A 23,681-nucleotide genomic window follows, 5' to 3' on the forward strand; every position below is an offset into this window, starting at 1 on the left:
CAGTGCACAGTGCACAGTGATAATACGAAATAAAATTTAGGTCCGTTAATCACCAGTTACCAAGATTGTTGATTCTAGAAGACTTTGGAGGGGCAAGCCACCCCTCTGAATAGCTCCTCCGACCTAATTTCCATCGGTCAGTTCACCCTCATTTTTCTCGCGAATTTAAGAGCATATTGTTCGCCAAAATAATCTTATCCGACGAAAAACACGGCTCTTTGCCCCGCGTCTGGAGGGCGAGCCACGGGAAAAGATTGAAAATCAGGGCGTACGGTCAATCCTCGAAGGAGATTAGTTCATCAATGTTTCATGAGACGGCCATGTGCCGCGTAATCCACTCTTTAAAATGGAAATCGGGGAAACCGGGACGAAGTCCACCTTCTACCTGGACCAACTGAATTTCCTCTCGTTCCGAGCACCACGAGAATCGGCCCTTTCTGAAATTATTTTCACCGTTGCGCGAGCAAGCAAGAAGAATTAGGTATGCCGGGTAACAAGCTCGGGCTCGATGGAACCATCGACTGTTAAAATTCCTCGACGAAGTCTCGTTTCGTACTTCGCCAGTAAGAATACTTTCAGCGGACCGTGTCTGAAGATATTCTCTATTGCGGAAATTAAATTTCACTTCTCCAGAATTTTAATTTGTATCATTGGGTGCTGGTCGTACGTTTCTTTGCGTAGTTCCTTCGTTTCCTTTAATGTGAGATTAGCAAATTAAATTATTAAACACTGACTGTGCGAAATGTAATACTCGGTAAGTGGTAACTCTTAAACAATTAGGGTTACTTATTTCCCTTCACCGGTCGATCGATTCAAGTGGAATTGGCATGATTGTCGCGCAAAAAAGAAAAGGTAGCCCGGCCTCAAAATAAGCTCGGTAAGAAGTACCGGCGTGAATGCGGGAATAAGTTCATCCGCGCGCGACGCTGGGGAAAAAACGAGGACGAGGAGAATAAAATGGATATTCTTCCGTTTATTCCGTGCCAAGAGGCAATTTCGGAATCAGGACATGAGATCCTTCGAGGAGCTTTCAAACAGCTCTCCAGGACGAAGAATACATCATCCCAGATATTTACGTTGAAAATTCTGTCGAAAATTTCGAGGGAATTTTAAATCGGCCGTCCCATGCTCCACCTCCGCTCCTCCGTTACACGTTCCACTGAAAATTCTCAAATTCGAACTGCAATCTTGAAAGAAAAACAGAGAACCCAATGCGGGTACGGTATGGGGCAAATATTGTGTTAAATTTTCAAGCCAGGTCCGTTGAACTCCGTTCACAGACGGACGTAAATGACGAGATGGCCGATGTCAATTCTCAGCGAGCATCATTCCATTTTTCCAGAAACAATGCATGTAATAAATTATCGATGCACATAACGCATGTGTTCTGACATACGTCAAACCAGTCGATATTGCATAATTACGTCCGGAACGTATTTTAATTTTCGATCTTTCAACTGTTCAATTCACGTCTTGCGTTGCCAAGCAGACAATGTAAATTGATTTGTAACCGGACTTTCTGGACAAATTCGATATTATTCTTGACATTTCTTCGCTGATGGGACGTTGGCTGAGCACACAACAATGCACGTTGTCACTTCTTCAATATTTCAGGATGAAATGTAACTTCATTCCTTATATTTCTCTTTTAATTTTCATAAATTTCAATATGTTGACCTATCCCTAGTGCAACTAAACGTTTAAATAAAGCGTTCCAAGTGTAGTGTGCACTACAGGTGGAACACGTGGAAACTAAGTTTAATGATCCAATTCCAGCCATCGAATAACTATCACGGGTCGAGCGGCCACGATTGTGTACACGATCATCGAATCGGCTCTGCGTCCCCTAATTAGCTCGATACCGCTGTTTGACGCTTGACTTTCTACTCAACCCGTGATTGACATGGTTCTTCGTGTCAAAACCTGATTGGAAGGATCACCAGCTCATATTGACACTCGGTGGAACGCAATAGTAAAGCGAAACGAATGCTGCGCTCCGCTGAAACTAATTGTAAGTCGATCGGCGCTGGTATTTTCAACGATTGGAATCTGTAATATTTGAGCGATTTCTCTGATTCGCATAATGCTGCAACCTGATGATAAAATGTAGCGGAGATCTGACCACCTAAACGAGTCGATGTTTCTAAGGAAAAGAATGTAAGATCTTACGTAGTAAACTACGAAATAATTCGGTAGAGATTACTTTACCGAGATCTGACTTCTTGATGTCTTTCCCCGTTTTGGAGATTTCGCCGCTTGGTCTTTTAGGTTAATCGACATTTATTGAGATGAGCGGATGTAAGGTTCGCGTAGCAATCGTGCCCTTTCAGGTTATTACTGTTTTTAATTAACGTTTCCCCTACTGGCAGCGTAAAGAATGGCTTTCTAAATACGCGAGAAACTCGGTACATTTGAATTCGTAAGAACAGATTTTTCTCTCATGAATCCCACTTTTACATGCGTGAATATTCACGTACAAGGTCTGCCCGTGACATCAGGCGACGTTTCAGCATTCCCAACCATTCCACGATGAAATTAAACTGCTTTGTATGAATATTTATAGATGATTCTAGGACATTATTTCGGTATTACCCCCCGCGAAATTATACGCAACCGTTTTTGCACGAGAACAAGCGCGAACGTCAATTGCACCATTCTTTATAGACGTAAGTTTGCACACCGGCAGTGATAACGAAAGCGTGATAGAAATAAAGCGACGAACCCCTCATCAGAACGATTCACGTTTGCTTCATTTTGTTTCTCTGCAGCGTAGCAGTGTATTTTTCTTCCTATTTAAACGATTTTATGCAGCTTCAATCCTCTGTTTGTTTGATTTTTTTTTAAAATATTTTATTTATTTCATCTTCCTCCGCCATCCGCACAAGCATCAATCCTACGCGACGCGTCGAATAATCGAATTTAAGTATTTTCGCGATTGCGTCGATGATAAAGTGTCTTTATGACACTTTATCTGACCTAGCGTCGTCGATGGCAGAAGCATCGACGCGAGCGGGGGGAAAAACTCGCGTGAAATAAGGAGCGAAGAAAGCAAAATGGCACGCCACGAAGAGGGATGGCGGAAGTCGGCGCACAGGACGAGAGAAAACTTCCCCGGGGTTTCTCGAATAAAAGACGTGACCGAGTATCGCGGCTGACCGTAATTCCTTCGTGTTTACTATCCGTGATAACGGGATAGGACGCCTGTCCGACGAAACACGGGGCTCAGGAATCACGAAGGACATCGCCTGTATCCGCTTGACGTTCGTTCCGCGCTATTTACACTCCTTCCGCTCTTCTTTCCAACGATTTTACTCTTGTCGCGCCTCGTGGACAATTATTCGAACGTTTGTCCAGAGAATTTCGAGGACCCTCTGCCAAATACTCCCCCGGATTTTCCAGGCTTGAACATTCTTGTTGGTTCAGAGACGACATCCACTTCAGTCTCAGCTATCCAGCCAAATTTCGCTTTGCCACCTTTAATCGACCGTTGAATTGCGATTAATGGTAGTTTTATGAAGTTTAGATAGTAGGTTGAATAGTGTAACCTTGAAATTTTTTTGAAAATTTTGTACAGAGAAAGTAGACCATTGAATGTTGAAGAATAGTAGGTATTGATCGAGTAATCCGCTACGAATTGGGAAGATGTTACACTGACAGGTTTCACCTCCCTCATTTTTCTTCCCCCTGTCGCCTCAGCCGTCCCTGTTCCTCGTTTTTCGCTTATTATCCTACTTTCGCCAGCGTCCCGCTTCCTGGTACGTCATCGAGAAAATTTAACGAGGACAAATGAAGTGGAAAAGGATGCGCCCAGCTCCTGATTCCGGACTAAACTTTCTCTCGTACATCGTGCAACGCGTCACATAAATTTTCTATTATTCCTCGAGCTATTTGCGGAAATATTTATGCAGGTACATTTCGCGCAATCCAATTTCTAGTTGAAAAAAAATTGCAACCCCGAAAAATTCTGTTTGAAATTGCACAATTCGATCTGCTTCTAGCTGAACTTAAATCCCTTGACCTCTAACTCATTCTCGAAAATTAAGCGTGCAAAAATTGTGCCACTTTGGTCAGATTGAAACGAACAAAAATCCTGAAACCTCCCCCAAATGATAGATAAAAAAAAATTATTATACAACGCACGTCCACTATTCTCTAGCTTACAGCACAACCTCGTTCCCATTCAAATTCCATTCTCAATGAAGCCACAAAAACGTCACTCCGCGATTTTTATATCCTCGAACGCGTGTAGGAACTATAAACTTCCCTTCCAGCCAGGCATTTCCTCCCCCGTTATTAATTCATTTATCAGAGAGCTATCTAAGAGAGTAACCACTGTCTTCGCCGGTTTATTCCCCATTGGAGAAGCCTGGTAGCCCTGTATTTAATAAGGAAATGCTTAGCACGGTGTCAAACCATCGCGCGTTACACCGCAAAGTACTTTGATGCACGTGGATAATTCATGCGGATCCAATTAGACTTTGAGATCGCCCTGTAATTATTCCGGGTCGATGGTCTAACGTTGGAAGCAGCATCGAAGAAGAGAGAGAGAGAGAGACCATCGTGGGCAACGCTTCGCAGTCGGCATCGCTGGCAGAATAGGAATCACGTTTCATTTCGTCTGGCTTTGCAACGCAGCCAGATGCACAAGTGCAACCAGCGGCGATGCGACTTTCCCGCCGCACAACTTTCCAGCTCCAAATGGAATTCCATGCGTCCTAACGTCGAAGTGGTCAGTAACTAACAACCATCGAGTATAATTTCGTAATGTACTTCACGGGGCGCGGCGCATAAAACAAGTTACACGTGCGAGAAGATAGCTTCGTAAAGTGTTAATATTCAGTCAAGTAAAGTGTGTAGTAAAACTATCATCTAGTATGGTTGAGAGTTTAATTATATTCTGGGAAGCTTCAGATGAATGTAAAACGCTTTTATCCAAGTTCCTTGCCGTTTGGGAATGAATAGAAGTGGTCGCTTTTATTATGGTGGAAGATTCTTGTAAGTTTACGAGATTGCCCGGGAACACAGGGGATTCTATTGCCTCTTCAACTTTAAAAACAAGGTTAAATATCTCTATTCAGAAATGAAGATAATGGGGAGTGTGGGAGAAGCGAACGAGACTGTGGGGACTGTTGTCCCGCAAGTAGTTCAGTCAGTCATGGGTCAGACATCTCCGGCTGCGTAACTTACGTGCACCGTGCGCTATTATTTCTCGACACTGAAGTGTCTTAGAATTTTAATCTATGCTGAATTTTCCAAGCTTACACTATCCCACTATGTTCACGCAAAAATGGCAATATTCTGTAGAAATATTAATCAGAATTAGGTTTAATAACAGAAAGACAATGGAGTTTATATTAATGCAGATTTAACTTTCTAACTTCTGTGATATTTTTCTACTGTATTTTCACTCATATTACATAATATATACTACAATCTGTGAGTACATGGTAATAAAGTCTTATTACAGCGTTAAAATGATCAAGGCGATAATGAAAAGGAACGACTCATATAGAGTATCTTTAATTTTCAGAAAAGCGAAAAAGTCCACGTATTTGTTGGAATACGAAAATCGAAATGAAAGAATGAAGTTAGAAGCTTGATAGAGGAAGCCTTGACCTACGAAATGCGACTAGAGAAAATAAAGCAGCATTTTTCTTGCGCACTGTATTGCATTCAATTCAATCCTTTCAATAAATCTATACATGAAATCTGAAGCCCACTCCGTCCTCACATATTCTCGAGTGTCCCACATTGTTATTGTTGCAAATAACGCGCGAAGAGCGACGATGTACGGCGTCGGGATTTGTATACGGAGAAATTACGCGACCACGGTGCAGTAGGCGCTTGTCGACAAAACTTGAAGCGATAAAAACCGTCTAGGGACGAGGAAGTTCGATCTCGAGCTGAAGAATATTCGTCCCATGGCGTGCACGCTTATTATTCCCGCGGCTTTTTCGCTGGCTGAACGTATGCGCATATTTTGCCCGGCAGCAGGGCAAGCTGCGTACCTTATAGAGGCATGCATGACTCACTGTTAAATTAGAATACCGACCGTCGACGTATCCGTCCCTTTTTCACTTCTCTCTCGAGAATGGACGCGACAGCAACGAGTACAGGATTGACTAACGAGTTCTGTTTCCCGGGCAGAAATTCTGCTGTCTCGAACCAGCGCGTCGATGAGCGTGGCGCAAAATGTCTGTGAAAGACAGTGCCTCGGAAGAATCCCAGCAGAGCAAATTCTAGGATTGTAATTGAAATGACTTTACAGATGATTAGAAGTAAATGCTAGGGGCTGAGAAAGATCTCTCATTCTGTGCACTCGAAAGCATATCGAAACAAATGAATGGAAAATATTATTACAGTGAGTATTTCTTTCATGAAAATGGACTTTGAAGTAGCTTCTCATAAAATAAAGGATTTCAAATTCAATCAATCCTTGAAACTTTCGCCACAGTTCCTGTTGTTGAAGCAGGGTTCAAGATTCATAGAAAGGCTAAATGAAATGTGAATAATAATCATTTTTAAATGCAAATTAGTTGAAGATGCGTTTTCAATTTTACGAGCAAAGGGAATCAGGAAATTCTGAAGAATGCTGAATGGAACCTTCAAATTCTGTTCCTAGAACTCAGTTGTCAAACCTTGAAAATAGTTTATCCCTGAACGCCCGCGTCTACCCCTAAATATTAAATTCCCATGTTATTTTTACCACCGTACAGACCTTGCAGGTCCAACTAATGTTTAAAAGATGTATTCTACGCTGATCTACTGAGTCACGTGCATAAGTGATCGCGATTAATTATTCTGCAGCGTGTCGTTGCTCGCAACTGACAGTAAGAAAATGGTGATCAGGGTTTAATGCCATTGATCCGGGACGGATACGTCGACTCCTCGACGCTGAGCGAAAAACGAGATTAATATTGCATTAGCCTGAGACGTTACGTCTTGATCCCTTCGGTCACAGATTCTACGCGTCGTTAATATGCAATTAGATCGCTGGGAATATTTGCATTCGCACATTCGTCATGCACTCTGTTCGAGCATTCCGCTCGTTCTTCTCTTTCCTATCACTTCACGAATCTAGCAATGCGATGGCCTAACTATTGCTTCGTGAAACTGACAATAAATGAATCTTCCTGCATGTGCTTAGTGTAATTTTTGTGTGGAGGGTTTGAAATATACGATAATATAGAACAAAAAACTTTACTGTAATTATACAAAAATTCCAGACGAATGAAAATGCCCTATTGAAAATGTTTGTGTATTGCATACAACATTACAAAATTAAAGTGACTAAATTGTTATACAACTTTGCAAAGAACAAGGTAGGGATACTATTCAGAATGATCTGATCTTTGTGGCACGTAAGGATGTTGTATCTTCAAAGGAGTTCTAACATTTTCAATCCCTCCAATTACACACGTAATCCACGCCATATACAGTTATAAAATTATAGTCAGAACAATTTACTAAATGTTATAAGTAGATTTAATTACAGACTTAATTCATTACATAGATGTTACCTACTGATCTATTCTGCTATTTAGCAATACAGTTTCTAGTTGTTAAATTGTAATATTAATACTATCGTTTACCTGTAAAACCCTCTGCCCACCATCACTGTATGGATGTACGGTCCTCAGGATAGCGCACCACAGAGTCTTTCACAACACCAACGTCACGTATCACACAATATTCGAATGAATCGATCAACGTGTCGCTCCGCGCTCGATATCCCACCACGGCGGTTTAAACCGTACTATTATGGGCATTCGAGCTCTCAGGTAAGCGTGAAAGTCATTTCAGTCCCTTCAGAATATCCGTGGTACTTAGATTTATGGGTACGGGTTTTCGCGAGTAGCGAGTAATACGTCACTGGTCACTTAGGTATGCATAGAAACGTGCGGCCTCGGTAAGGATCCAAAATTAAAAAAGAATACTATCTGATAACCCACCTCCATTTCCACGTCCCATTCGCCCAAGAATTCAGCAAGAACAAGGTAGAAATCCTACATATATTCCAAATATTAAGCGCGAATTGCCAAAAGTGCCCCGTGCTTAATACGCACACCTCTCTTCGCAAAGTACGAGTTTCTCAACGCATTTCTTTATCCCGCATTTTTCCTCGCCAGTACAATAACCCACCAGTTCGTGCAGAAAGGGTAGAAAAAGCATTCGCACACAAACAAACTCCCTCCAAACGCTCTTATCGAAATCTACCTCCAACACTTCGACCTTCAGACCCGCGATCCACCCCCCACGCGCAACGGCAACAAACAACCGAGGAGGCGACAAAAAGGCGCACCAGCCGTGAGGGAGACGGGCACCGTAACGAGGCTTATTATTTCTTCGCTTATTCTTCGAGTGTGGGCACCATACACTCGCCACGACAATGATAGCGGCTGGTCGTTACCTCGCGACAATGTTACGCCGTTCGCGACAGGAAAATGGTCGCGAGTGCCATTAAAAATGTCCGCGGCTGAATCTGGACAAGTCCTCAACCCAGTTAGAACGAAAGGAAACGGGCTGGGGATGCGGCTACCAGGGGGGCTGGATCTTCTCGCTTTTTCACAATGAAATAACTTCGCGTTACAAGCAACGGAACCTGCTCGTTACGCCCGCCATTGTACGCCCGATTCCCGGACGAATTCTTTGGTCGAACGGACACGACTGCGGTCGTTAAAGGCCCCATGGTATCATTATTCCGGAATTTTACGCGGAGATGCACCAGACGGGGGATGGGGGGACGCGATACCGTCGCTGGAGTCGTTAGTGGCCCGTGGCTGGATGGCGAGTTGTTTTTGAAAATTTCACGCTACGCGGCGCCGGGGCCAGATTACGGAATTACCCCTCGATGCGGGCTTTACGCGGTTCTTCCAACCACCCTCCCCTTCCATGGTTCCTTCCCTGCACCGAGAACGGGCGGGGGTGGGCCATTTTTTAGCAGCGAAAGTACGAAGCTACTGGAGCGGTGTATAAACGTTCGATGGTCCTGTTTGCTGGGAACGTGCGGAGGGTTGTGTCGTTGGTGGATGTTTGTTGGGATTTTAATGGGGATTCTGGGAGTTCTTGTAGAACGATGTGAATTTTGAGTTTAATGGTACGTGGCTTCCTTTGTGGGAATTTAGAGTGAAAGGTTCTGTGGAATGGTGTCTTTAAGGGATAGCAATGGGTGACTTGGATCAGTAGGTGTCAGGCACGTAATTAGAGGAATAATTATTTTGAGGATGTAATTAAGGGAATATGGAGTTGTCAATGCTATTGGTCTTTCTATTGGTGTGAAGCTTTATGAGAGAAGTGAATGGAAAAGTGTACTCGGTCTTCTGTTCCACTTATCGACTTACTTATTATTTCCTAAGACTAGTTTATAGTCTAATGGATTTCTGGCGAAACACGCATTCGTGTTGTACAAGTGAAACGCCATTTCTATATCTCCTACTCTGTTCGAAAGAATGCTGCCGTACACAGGGTGGTTTGCTAATTTATCTTGATATATCTCATTGAAGCCATGCCAAAGATAAAGGCACATTAACGAGAAATAAATGGTACCAAGGGCGCCTGTACTTCGCCGAAACCTTTGGGAATTTATACCGCAGAGCGAACGTTGGAAGCTGGAGAGGAACCTTTTGCATTTAGCATACTCGAGAATCGAGGGATCCGAGCAATCGAAGGTTACCATCTGTACGACCTTCGTGGATAGTGTACGACCGATCATTATTCACTTCCCATCGCTTCAAACAATGGCTATTAAGCTGGTCCTTTCGTTCGAACTGACTGGCCATTAAGTACAAAAACGAGCCATCCGGAGTGAAAACCCATCAGCAGGATCTTCCCTGCGAGCTGGGTCTCGCCGTCAATCGTTACCAAGCTTTTTGGGTCAATCGACGGTATTAACGTGGACCTACGACTCGCCAACGTCCGTTTCGTTGTTTGCTCATTAGGCCATTTAGGAGTCCATATGGTCTCCGTCTGTCACAAACCACCCAATTATTTCTTATAACGTCGTCGCTTCGTGTGCTATTCAGATTCTGCTGTATATGACAGATTCGCGAGCCTTTTCATGGGGAAATGATTCAGTTCTTGGATATTTATTTTCTAATTCAGCTTCAATAGCGTATATATTTGAGTGGCTACTGCGGAGGAGTAAAATATGAGTAGGGTGGAATCACTGTTTCTATTGATTTTCATTTGAATGGGGGTGATGATATGATGTGAAATGATTTGTATCATCCATTTATCATCTGCGATGGTTGTGGACAAATTTCTGACAGGATATTGGCATAGATTAATGACTTGAGGTGTAATTTTATCAAACGTAATGGGCAAAGTTGCCAGCTTGTTTGACTTTCACAAATTTTATAAATTCCTCTGCAAATTTTGAAGTATTTAGAATGCCTCGGGAAAACCTAAACTTCATAATAATATGGTGGTCAAAATTATATTATAGTGTTACTTAAAAAAAAATAAGATTGATTGGTAGACCTATACCACGTTCAGTTAACAGTGTTAACACACCTCGAGCATTGAATCAATAATTTGTAAATATTTTTTGTGTACAGAGGGTGGTGTTTAGCCTGTGATTGTCGAATTAAATTGAAAACCACTTTTGCGCACTTGTTTTCAACGGCGAATCCCAAATACCCGGTGATTTATTCCGTAACGATGAATATTTTTCCCGAGTGAACGGTCATTTCATAAGGGATCAGAGGACGCGCGATATTTCCCGAAAACAAATGTTCCGTTTCGTTGAGCGCCCGGGAGAAATGTCCAAATATTACCCAGGTTTTTACAGTGAACACATAACGCGTGTGGGTTATCGCTTTTGAATATCAATTTCGAGTTTTAGAAAACATACTGTACCAAAAGCTGTTACTATTAGCGTTTAATATTGATTATGAATATGCTTTCAGCCCCTGGGAATATTTTCCTCTGAAACTTTTATTAAATCTGTTACAAAAAGTAGTAAAAAAATCCACCAAAAAATGCTCCCTCATTTTCACTACATTCTGTCACATTCATGTTTCAAATTTTTTTCCTTCAACACCACGTCACCAAAGAAATCACAATTACTCTACCGTATTTGCTTTGTTTTTTTTTTCACGAAGAAGTATCATGTAGCTCGTTCAATTAAATTTCAATTTAAACACTCTGAACAGTGCTCCCCGATCATGTCACGTGTTTAATGTAAACAGAAACTCTGAAATAGACTGAATAATTGTAAAGGGCTATTTGGACTCACCACAGGTGTAGACTACTTTCAAGTAGGTTCTGCTATCTGGGCTGCAGGGCTCGCCGAACGTCGAACTGTTTGCCACCACGGAGCAACGTCGTTTTCCATGGCACAGATTTATCACGGTTTCCGTCGCATATGACGCCATGCACGCTGTAACCAGGACAAAATTGATCCGTTCAGTGTGTCCGTTCGCTGGCCGGCCAAAAATTGTTTTCCAATTTGCCAGAAGTCGCGGAGATCGTTCGTCAAATGGGAACTGGATGGCGATTTAAAGGGTGACTGTGACTACTGTACGACACGTAATGGAAATGTCGACTTCATCGGAATACGTGACTGATAATCCTTCATTCGACACCAGTCCCGGATTAAATGAATGAATGGGAAGAATCGAAGCAGATTTTTTTTTGCAAAAGGATAACACGCTGACACCTATTGACACTTTCGATTTATAAACACAGACATTTTGAATGTTTCATGAGCATAGCCGTCCCATTTTGAGTAGCCTTTTGAAAGAATAAATAAGTCATGGGATACGTCCTTAAAATTACAAGCCTTGATTTTAAGAAGAATAGGAGGTGTAAAGTCAGTGCATCGAGTAAGAGAAGCTTTTCAGAGGGACGATACGTGGCCAATGGCGTTTCAATGTTTTCAGGGGTGTCATCCTGACTAAGCACCGTTTGGACATCGTCGCGGAGGGGCGGATAGTGACCCCAGCCCAGTTTCAGTTCCTCGTAAAGGACTGCCAGGAATTCCAGCACTTTGAATCGATCGAGACGACTGTCAGACGTGCAAGAAAATTTGTATGGACAACCCGCTGCTGATAGGGTGCAATGGGTAGGAGAAATATGCATAAGAGAGCAATTTGAAATGGAAAAGAAGAACAGGAAGAATAGTCGAAGGATTTTATTTTAACATTGGAATGCTTTAATATACTTTATACAAAGGAATTCAGTTTCGGCTTGTAATGTAATAGTAAAGTATGAATTTCTTCAAGAAATATTTTGCGAATTTAATTCTCTTAAACACCGATGGTTCAAACTTTGTTACATTATAGCACGAGGTAGGCCGATGGCATTTTGTGAAAATTGGAAAATATTATGGCGGGATATCAGCGTTATCGTTGAAACTTATCAAAAACGGAGCTCCTTGAGATTCATAATCTGACATTACATCGTATATTCTATGTGCACTCTCTTTAACAGCACGCCCATGAATGTTTACGCCCGCGTAAACATTTAATGGGCCAACTAACTTCCGAATAACTTTTCGGACGTTACTCTCCTCGGAAGCCTTCATAGTCTCAAGAATTATGAAGATATTAACTCGCAGCACAGTTTCTAAATCTTTTTAATAGCAAGGTACTTGCAGTTCACGACAAACGACACATGAATGATAATTCTAAACACATCATGTAGAACGTAAAATTAAAACGTCACTCCTGCCAACGTAGATTTATGCAACGATATGCATTTTTAATTTATTAACTCATACAAGTTACTGGAGGGAATTTAAGGGCGTCCGCCTCAATTTGTTTAATTGTAAGAATTTTGCTTATTCCTTTCTGTAATCAAGAAAATATATCGAAAGGAACAAGCGACATGCTCAAAATGGGACATTTGCCTTTTTTCATAATACCGTTTCCTAACACGGCACTGTTCCCTTTGCTAGAAGATAGTATATAAATAAAAAATTTACTCACATTCTTCCTTCACGCCCTGTGGCTGTGAACATTGAAGAGATTCGTATGCCGTCCTTCCGAACGACGCGCTGTAAATGGCAACCCTCTGTCCGGGATAGCAGACAAGATTGATGATGTCATTTTCGCAGGCAATCTTACTTCTGAACTCGTCTGGAACAAGGAAGAAGTTTTTAATAAATTCGCCGCTCTCCTGCCATTTTTACCATCGCATAAAGCGTAATTACATCTTCGAGCTTCAACTTTCAAGAACTGCTCCATTACTCCGCGCACTTCGTCAAAGGAATACGTTCGTGGATGATCGCGAATTCCACAGAACTATCGACATTTCACCGCGGGAGCTTCTCTTTTATCAATCTCCTTAATCGCGAAGGATTTCCACGCACTCGAACTATTCCGAAGGTATACCGAAGTTCACGATTAGTTGTCTGTTCAGGGAAAATTAGGAAAGATGAATGAGAAATAATGAAAATCACGAAATTTTCGCTCCGAGATTCTGCTTTGGTTAATAATCGATCTTCCCTCGGGTGAGAATTCAATCGTCCGTTTCTCTGAACATCGTTGTACTCTGATCAGGCAAAATAATGGATGGTCTGGTGTACGCCCTAGCTGAAACGATTGGTTCGGCGAAATCGCACGAATACTGAGACAAACAGGGACGCTTTTTGCGGAGACGTCTTTGTCCCAGTAAAACCCACATCGCCTCGTTACAGTATGTGGCATCCGACGAACCTGACCGAATCAGGAGTCCTTTCCAGCTGCCGATAATACGTTTTTGCGGTCGCAATCGTCGTGTCCTCGCTTCGCGACTCTTGTCGGAGGTACGGTTGCGACATTCCACGGATTTTCAACTGTTCTTGCCCGAGGTCGACGCACCAGTTACACATTCTGTTAAATTCCAATGCGAATTACCGGTTGCGAACGCGATCGGGGACATTGCAGGAAACCGTCGCACACTCTGCTTGAAATCGCGCATTGTTTGTGGCAGAAATATTAATTAGAATTGATAATGGATAAACTTCGAGTAGCATTCCAATCAACGTCAAAGAACTCTAATCAATGGCTGTGTACTTATTGCGCGGAAGTTATGAATATTCCGAAGTCTACTCTGTGAAAGTGATCGTAGTATTGTTGTAAATAATTAGAGTTAATATCCTGTGTTATCGGGAAAAAGTCAGGTAATAAATACCTACAAAGGAATACAGCTAAACGTTTTCCGGGATTTCAGTGAACTGCGTAATCAAATCACAAATAAAACGAGCATCCTTGGCAATTCCGATACAAAACGTTTCCCGGCATACCGTGTTCAACAGAACTCTGTATTCTGCATACTGATCGTAACGTATTCTACCCAGACCTTCCGCTTGCTGCGCAGAAATTGTAGAAGTCCGCAAACTTCTCTGCAACTCCAAAATTCAGTAATCTTCCTGGGCAAGCCGCACATAACATAGCAGAGCGACTGTACAACAGACGAACAAATTCCTAACAACCATCTTTCATCAACTTTCCAACTTCTCCTCTCCCAAACGATGACGACACTGAAGAAAACAGCTACACCCACATCCGCTATCCACACTCCACAAAACCACCCTCCCCGTAACCAAATTTCCTTCCCGAAAAGAAGAAACCACTTTAACCTACCATCCCTCCAACAGACGCATTCGCATCTCGATACTCCGGTGGCTCCCTCGTAACGAAAAGGTGGGAAAACAATTTCCCTCGGTGCCAAGGGGGGTGCAGCTAATAACGTCGTTACGCGGCGTCAACTCGAATGAATTTATTCGCGGCCGGAGGGTGGCGAACACCGCCCCTGCAACTCGATACGTATGGCCGTTGCTCGGTACCGGCTGGGAGGGTTGCTTTTCTCGCGGGGTTGGTGTCCCGAGGCCTTTCAACGGCCGCGGGAGCCCCTCTCGCGTGAAACAAACCGCCTTCGCCTGCACACTTCGAAAGTCGCCGAGTGCACTTATACCCGAGACAAAGTGTTATGTCCCGCTTTATTGAGTCGGCGATTTACGATGGCGCTTCTCTCGCGGCCCTCTGAACTTCCGCGGCCACGGGCGACGCCCATCCGGGGTTTAAAGAAAAATTACGAGCCGAGGATCGCGGCAGAGAGGCGGGCAACACTCGTGCCCTCGTCGAGGGATTGTTTATCGGCGGTGAAAGGCGACGGGGACCAGACAGAGGGGGTGTTTACGAACGAACTTAGAAGGAATCTTGGGGGTTTGGGTGGAGGACGAAGTAGTAATTAATGCTGCTTGGCAAGAGGGAGGTCGGAGGGGGGTGGCTCGCGGAGAGGTGACGTACAGTTATGTTTACTTGGTCCTTTGTCCTCTGGTTTAGCTGTTGCTGCACAGTTGTTTGTATTAATCCCCCTGGATTAGAGGTGTACAAGTTACTTTTTAGATTATGGGCGGCACGGTGGCTTGCGGAGATATAGTGACTGATTTGGGACCAAGTGTGGGGAACAATGTTTTTGAATCTGTCCTAAATGAAGAAAACACTGTACCTAAGTGGCAAAATTAAAAAAATAGTTTCTTTTTAGCGGAAAATATTCTACGTGTCAGAGATTGCAGCTGTACCCTTCTTATAGTGTGTTTCAAGGGGTATTTTACTAAATAAATCATAACTGATCATCCATAAATTATAACTAAACAAATCATAACTTTTCTGACTATGATACGAATATTGAATATCACAAAATACCAGCCTCATCACTAACCGTGAATTGAATGAAACTCAATACTTCAACAATAAAATCATGTGAATATATTTCCTACGACGAATAAAACAACAACTCCCAGTAGAATCTTTAACCCCCTTAGTGCAAAAAGAAACTCAACTTCCGAAGAAAATCGCAAACACCAGTAAAACCCCCAAAAATTATATAAAATTCTAATTTTACTTTCAATTGTATAAAGAACTTCTAAAACACATTTAGTATACTTTTAACTAAAACAGAAGTGTTCAGACTTCATTGCCTTCCTAAACAGGGGCGTCACAGAAATTCAGCAAAGAAAAGCCGGGTCCGAAAATCAATGGAAAGCGTTTCTCAGAGACGCTCCAGGGAGCTCCAGCAATGCTGAAGCGACCCGTCGAGCATGTAACAACGATGCTCATCAAAGGCAGGAGTGTCAATGGCTCGTGAAATTCCGCAGTAAGGCGGAACCGCCATCGGGTAGCTTCCTTATCGAGCAACGCTTCCAGCGAGACGTCCAGTCTGGGGCTTTAATTGGCAAGAAGGAGTCGAAAAAAGGCGCCGGTGGAATGGGCGTAAGAGGTAATTCTCTCGACGCCAAGCACGCTCGACCACTCGAAGCGACAATGGACCAGGCTCGAGGCTTTTTCAGCGGACGGCTGCCTCTTCGATTGACCCACTTTCGATGGAATCTCGAGCTTTCGTCGTACATATGAACGTCCCGGTATGAACGTTCATGGCTGGCTTTCCTTATCGTGGCACAGAAGGGTAGAAGGGACAAACAGGAACATGATGGGATGAACGTGTATCCCCCTTTCACTGGCTGTATCTCATATGCTATGTTTTGGATATAGCCTGAATGGAATTCTTGAAAATTTCACGATAGTGGAGCCATTAGGTAACAGAGGTAGGCAATTGAACTAGCTGTGGGCTTTTAGTTAGATTTATCTTGTAACTGATTGTGCAGGATGATAGAGATTCTTCGGTGGGTATGTGAAGAGTTCAATTCTGAACAAGGAAGTTGGATTTGTAAGAATACTCGTACATCAGACGTTATATACTGAGATTCAGTGGCTTTCTGTAGGATAGTGCAGATCCTGTCAGGTATATACCTGATTTCCCTGTTGTTTTACAGTTCCTTGAAGTGTATCTAATCACGTTACTGATTGTGGAATAAAAATTGAGAGACTCGGTGAAGATTTGGATCGATGATGAAACCAATCAGTGACGAATAATGGGGGCTCTATTGGAAAGCTATACTAATATCATTCTGTTACTTTATTCTCCCATTTCTCGTACTTTTGCGGGAACTTTCAGATATACCATTTTAGTTTTTAATAAAGAGACAAATTGGGGTAGAAGCCAGTGTTATGTTTGATGTGATTCCTAGTAGGGAAAATGGCCCGGAGGGGCCAATTGATTATGTCACGCCTGTAGCAAAGAAGACGAGGGGTTGCAGGAAGACCGCAGTCATCCGGGAGCAATGAATCAACGTGACGATTACATATTACACGTGTCACGTTATGTGCCAAAAGCAGCCGACACCTCACGTGTCGCAAATCCATTCGACGACACACGTGCCACTTATGGCTGCATGGTGTGATAAGCGGTACGTGCTTCCTCCGAGTAATTCATTTTTCTCTGTAATGGAGCAGTCGCCTACTGCAACTCAATCACCGACGTGGATATCACTGTTTCTGTTCGATTAAATCTCCCCGGCAAATAAATTACCATTTTATTACTCGATGTAATTTTGTATCGTCGGGGGAATAAAAATTTATAATGGCAAATACTTGTATTTAATTACTTTGGTTTTAACTTGTGCCACTGCGTTCGAATCGACTTTTCGGATGCATATTTTCTAATTCAATGATTGCAATGATTTGTGCTCTAAGTATATTTTTAATTTATTTGATAGAATCGCGAATTGATTACCTTATTCACGTCATTACAGTTTATTTTAGGTAGCTGTAACTTGACGAGCGTAATATAATCTACTTTCTAGGAGGAGGAAAAACCCTTTGTCTGAAGTTTCACATTAAATTCTCTTTACTCACGAATAAACTGTAACCCTGATAGGCAGAAATTAATGAAGATTCTATTAGAGGTTGCAATTTGACCACCGAAGTTAATTCAAAGTAAACTTTCATTTAGGTACTTTCCACCTATATCTAAGGAACGGTAAAAACCTGTCTAACTGATGAACAGGGATATCTACTTAGTAACTAAACACTCCATAGGTCTAATAAGTAGATTTCTTTAAAGTCGACGGTTAATTTTCCTTTCAACGAAAGCAAATGGTCGATGAGAAATCTGTTAATGATTCTCACGTCCTTTTGACCAATCTTCCGGTAAATAAATTTAAATCCCGTGGAACGATACTCCAATCGCTGTAAACTCACAAAGTGACGGTTAAGAATGGTGGTAATAGCTAAATTAAATGAATTCCGTGCAACGAATGATTTTTACAATTCGCGAGAAGCAGATGGTGCAATATTGACGAAGAAGTTAGAGTGTTTCAATCTGTTCTGTCAGGATATTTCTATCACTGACGTCGAGCAGAGTATTTTATATTGGACTCTGGGCCGAACCTTTTAATGGTTTTTCTGTATAACTTGCTCCCGTTCGGGAAAAAATGTGCCCGTATATAAAAAAAATAATATGACTCGGTACACGTGTAGAATATGATGTTGGAAATATTGAAGCTAGAAAACCGTCTACACGAACCCTGCGAAATCAATAATGACGGGCCATCAGCGACACGGAAACAAGCAACGCAAACTCAACGTCAGTGAACGAATTCGTTTTGATTAGAAACGTGCAGTTTGGAAAAGCTATTTTATGAAAAGGCACAAAACAATTCTATTATTTTACTGCCAATATTTGTGAATTATAGTTTGTTACTTTGTAACTAGCAATAATAAATTTTATTGGGTTTAGTGATTAAGTGGTCGGGGTAGATTAATAAGAAATATTTCTAGAAACTCATAGTTTTGAAGAAAGAAAATTATATTGAAGCCTTTTCTTGAATATCACAGATATAAACGTTTAATTAAATAAAGATACCTGGGGAACGAATTATACAGAATTTCTCCTAGTGCGTGCTTAGTATTTTTCAGAAAAAATATATAGAAGTAGTATATACAAGTACCTACCATGCATTTCTATTTTTAACATGGTACACGCATCTTATTATCAAAGTAAATATTCCTACTTTTATAGAACTTTCACCGTTCCCCGTGGCCAAGGTAGTTCGAAATTATTCGTTCTCTTAGAAAGTTCTTTACAAGTTTCCTCATAGCACTCGCCATGTTTAATCGCGAGGACACGAGTTCGGAGTGTGGTTTTGGGCACGTTCGCCTTCCATCGAAAATTTTAATCTGCCCAACGCTGCAGTTTTATGCAAGCCCAGACAGAAAATTTCAACAGCACGAAGATAAGGCTTTAATATAAGAACAAGTGTTGTTTCGCTAACTTATCAAAGAATCCACTTATTAACAAGAAAAAGTGAACGCACTATTACCTCCAAAATGAGGTTCTTTAATTAATATTTGATATTACAGCGAACAACTAGATTCGAGAATATTTGCACACCTATCCAGAAATCTTTGTCTACGAAAAATCCTATACATTTGTCAACTAATTAAATCCACTTCAAACGCTTAAGAATTTCCAATAATTTAAATTACAAACACTAACTGAACCACTAAACAGTAGGCTGAAGATACAGAACGATTCTACAGAAAGGAGGAATCAATTTAAACCATTAACACTGTTTTGTTTAAATTAAAATCACAGTTCTTGACACTTTTTCGATTTACACTTATCCAGATATTTTCGCCACAGGTGGGTATGTACCAAAACATTGTCTTTGAAGTTACACATCGCGTGATTCGAGTTCGACTACCACTGAATTTCGCGCGCAGATTTCTTTCTACTCATGATCAATGGTTAATCTAACGATGGGCCAACTAAACGTAATGGCAATCGTTTAGGCGCCCAGCTGGCCAGAGCTGCGGACGAGAACACTCCTGTTTCGTCGCCGTTTATTTAATTAAACGACGATTCAGGGTGTTGAGCACAGTGACATTAATCTGGCAAAAGCAATTTGCACGCTTACGGCACGTAACGCGGATTTTCGTCCTCGCGTACTCGTGCCGTATCGATCCGCCAGGATCCAGTTTCCGTCGGGAGATCGCGATAGATACGATCGAGCACCGTCGAACTGGTCGACTGATTGATTAATCGGACGTCATTCGACCGTTTTCTGTATCTTTAAATCCGACGGCGCGCAACGAAGCACGTGATCATCCCGGTTTTTTTTTGCACCAACGTTCTCCCGCGTGCCGCGAAGCATTGGAAATTCGATCACGGATTTGATGATTGGGATAAATCGCTTGAACCGTACACACACCTTCGCGCAATGAGCAGAGTAAAGTAATGGGAAAAGGGAAGTTACGATTTAATAGTTTCGTACGCGTGGACAGGGGGCTGATAGAATCAATTCACTTTGTGCATTTTTAGTTTGTCGTTAATTATTACTGTAATACAGTTTAGCTACGAAACAAGTTGCCAGATTTGAGTAAGTATAAAAATGTAAGTTGATAACTGAGTTTAGTAAATTACGTGAGGCTTTTTAATGAGGAGGGGTGTCTCGAATTTCTTACGTTTTCTTATAAGGGGAGGAGGAGAGGCAATCAGGTAGCGTCTTACGTAATATTTTTTTAACCTAATTTTCAATAGGAGTAGCTTAAAAAATGATGTTTCGTCGCATACACGAAACCGAGTTAAATGAATTATATAAACCTTTAAATGAACTTTAATAACCGAAGAAACGCAATGTAAAGAATATTGTGTAAGGAAGGGAGGGAGGGGGTTGGAGTATAAAATCTTACGAATTCTTATACTGGGGAAGGGAGGGGGTAAGAAATCGTCAAAAGTACCTTTACGTAATTTAAGGACAGCCTCTAATGGGCTCTAATAGAATTACTGAATCTGTTTTCTTTACTGGCCTGTTTCAGTTCTCTTTGAAAGGAAGTCAATACATTACAAGGAGAATATTACATGGGTTAGAGTTAATAATTCAAGATTGAAGAGGTCCAGAAAGTACCTACCAGATTCCATTTCTCTTGAATTTTATACGCCCAACTGAAATTCTCAGCGGAGAAACATAAAATTGATTGGTTTGAAGGAGAATGTGGAATATCTGATGGAATTTAATATAATAACGATAAGTGGCAGCGAGTAATTTTCTCTATGTATTTGAGACTTAAGTAGATCCTCTACTGAGCACGAATATTAGAGTTAATTTTGCTCATCAATAACTAAATCATTCGCGAAGCTCAATAAGGAACGGGGAGCTGCTTAATATCCCAAGTGTGCCTCCTTAGCAGTGTTTGATTAATGCAGGTGGCACAATTGGACGTCCTTTGAAACGATTTAATTGCCATGGTAGTCGGATGTGGCTGGCACAAGTCGTTCACGTTCAAGCTACCATTACAAAACGTGCTTAGGATCGTTATCCCTTAGAGCTGCGCCAATGGAGCCAGTAAAATTGAGCGAAGGATTTATTCATCTTGAAATAACGTGAATAAGAACGTCCGAATGCTGGCAAACTTCAAGAAGTTATTGTAAGCCGAGGCTTGAAAGACATCTGGCTTCTAGCGAGGCTTGTACAATAAGATTGAAATTAATCGATGCAATGAAAGACGTGCGTGTACAGAAAATGAGTGAATTGTGTGGATATGAATCGCTACCCAATCGCTGCTTCCTTGTCTCCAAAGCAGGTAATTACATAATTAATTAATTAATTCAGGAGAGATTTTATAAGGATTCATCTACATCAAACAATGCAAAAGTACCTATACATTCGTATGTTCGTTAATAAAATGTACGTTAACGTGAACGATGCTCAGTTTCCAATGATCTTAATCAGCGTGTTAAGCGATTAAGTAGGTAATCGCCGTTTAACCTGCTTAAATTGCTCATTCAATGAATCGTAAATACGGATTAAAAAGTATCGAAATGGAGAAAATGTGCGCTCTGTTCGTAATAACTTGGAGATTTACACAGAGTGTTCTAGAATTCTCTGCGTGTTTTAATGGAAACCGATAATTTTCAAACGAATATCTTGATAATACAATGTTGTGTGTTCGTATTTACCCAAAATATAGGAACAGGAACTGGCTGATAAAATCCAAAATCACAATTTACTGAATTACATTCCACTTTATAACTAAATAACTTTTCTCACGTGTAGCTAAGTGCAGCAGCATAACTGGCATTCCTAGCTGACGAAAAACGAATTTAAATCACTGCACAGAGAAGAAACTCGTCCAAGTTAAACCCCTGCCTTCGAATACCAACATGAAAACTTCTTCAGCCACATTTTGCTCGTCAGGCTATAAAGTTAACGTAACTCAGCCATTTTTCAAAGCTCAGTTCCTTCCAAACAGTATTCTCTATGAAATTCTCTAGCAGCAAACGTCACCATATCACCATGCCCCAATTAGTTAAGAATAGCTCAAAAATGATATTTTGATTCATAGATCCTTCTTCCAAATGCTGTTCAAAGATGGTACCTAGCTCTTCTAAGAATATGTGACAAGATTTAGTCACGTTAGAAGAATGAAGTAACGCGTACTGTGGCGAGTAGACAGTAAACCAGAAGAATGTGTTTATTGCACGACCAGTAAAATATGTATATTGACCGTAGGAAGGCCACCGTACGGATCCGCGCATCTACAATACGGCCACGACAACCTGTTGCAGTAACAAGCCCGAAGTAATTTTTGCTCGAGGACGTAGTAATTCTTTCCGTTCTGCGTTTCATACTCCATGGACGCCCCAGCTCGCGTCTTCAGTCGTCCTGCAACTATCTTGCTCTATTCTATGTTAACAGGTTGTTCAGTCGGCTTAAAATTACCATTCCAGCAAGCACACACTATTACAAATAATTAAGATTCATTTACAAGGGAAATTAGACAACCCGAAAATTCAGAGTATCATGCAACTTTGCGTGCAAGTAGAGTAGTTCCTCCGTAACACAAACCTATTTTTGTCCGTGCCATAGTGAGGTTTTAGGGGGTGAAGTCACCCCTTGAAAAAAATTCAGAATTTTCTTTTTCGTGAAATATCTTGAGAACGGTGAGAGATACCGGAAGGATGTTTAAATAAAAGCTGCATCTTCTTTTTATATCTACAAAACTGCGTAAAAATAATTATGGAAAAATTCATATTTTTCAAGTTACCCCCACCACCAATCCTTAATTCGATAATTAATGACAAATATCTCCACTTCGCCTTTAAGATCGCGTTGAATGAATCACGGTGACACTTTCAGAGTTCTCACTGTACCTACGCTTTTGCCAAATGCGAATGTTGCTTCCTTTTTAAAGGGCGTAATTAAACAGAGACTGGAAATGATCACAGAACAAGCAGAAATAAAATGTTTACGAATGCTCATTAAAACGCGAAAGCTTTTACGATGTCGCGGCAGCGTGATTCGGAAACCGGAACTGCTTTCTTTATAGGACATTTGTGTCGCGCAAATCCCAAATGGGATCATTCGATGTAGGGCATATTAACTCTCAGCAGCTCCGGGAACAAATACGCGCGCCGACACAGCGCGGAAGAATTATTTTTATGCCCCCTGTTTTTATTTTCTCGCTCGTACTGCACGATTATCTCATTCTTTATTACGGGTAATAAAAAGGAGCTTCTTTCGGTGATCCGCGGCGGAAAACGAATGCGTCTTTTCAGCCTCGAAATAAGAATGTTCGGGGGTCTCGGCGAGCCAGTGGAAAAAGCACGACTTCATTACTCTAGACGTAATAATATAGGATTTACGCGAGGTCCCGCGTTATTACAGTCTGCGCGTGGCTACGTAAGACCGTGTTTAAAGGAAAAGGCAAACAGAAGGGATTCTAATTGGAAGATGTTCATACATTTTGCGGAGAAGGTACTCAAATGAATTGGCCGAAACTGTAACTGATACTGGGAACACCTGCCACAGTGCCGCCAATTATTTTTACTATATTTTCTACTTCTATCGCCTG

The 23,681-nt window shown here is 41.6% G+C and overlaps 1 protein-coding gene across 3 annotated transcripts in view; it reads right to left on the bottom strand.

The window, feature by feature from the left end:
* Positions 1-23,681, bottom strand: part of LOC143368664 (uncharacterized) — a 249,502-nt gene that overhangs the window by 58,681 nt on the left and 167,140 nt on the right. For all 3 annotated transcript variants that reach the window (XM_076811614.1, XM_076811613.1, XM_076811612.1), the window contains exons 4-5: positions 12,930-13,079; positions 11,237-11,380 (exon numbers count right to left, since the gene is read on the bottom strand). In XM_076811614.1, the coding sequence (XP_076667729.1) occupies positions 11,237-11,380; positions 12,930-13,079 (294 nt within the window). The remainder of the gene's footprint in view (positions 1-11,236; positions 11,381-12,929; positions 13,080-23,681) is intronic.

Source organism: Andrena cerasifolii, chromosome 5, assembly GCF_050908995.1.
Source record: "Andrena cerasifolii isolate SP2316 chromosome 5, iyAndCera1_principal, whole genome shotgun sequence".
NCBI lineage: Eukaryota > Metazoa > Arthropoda > Insecta > Hymenoptera > Andrenidae > Andrena > Andrena cerasifolii.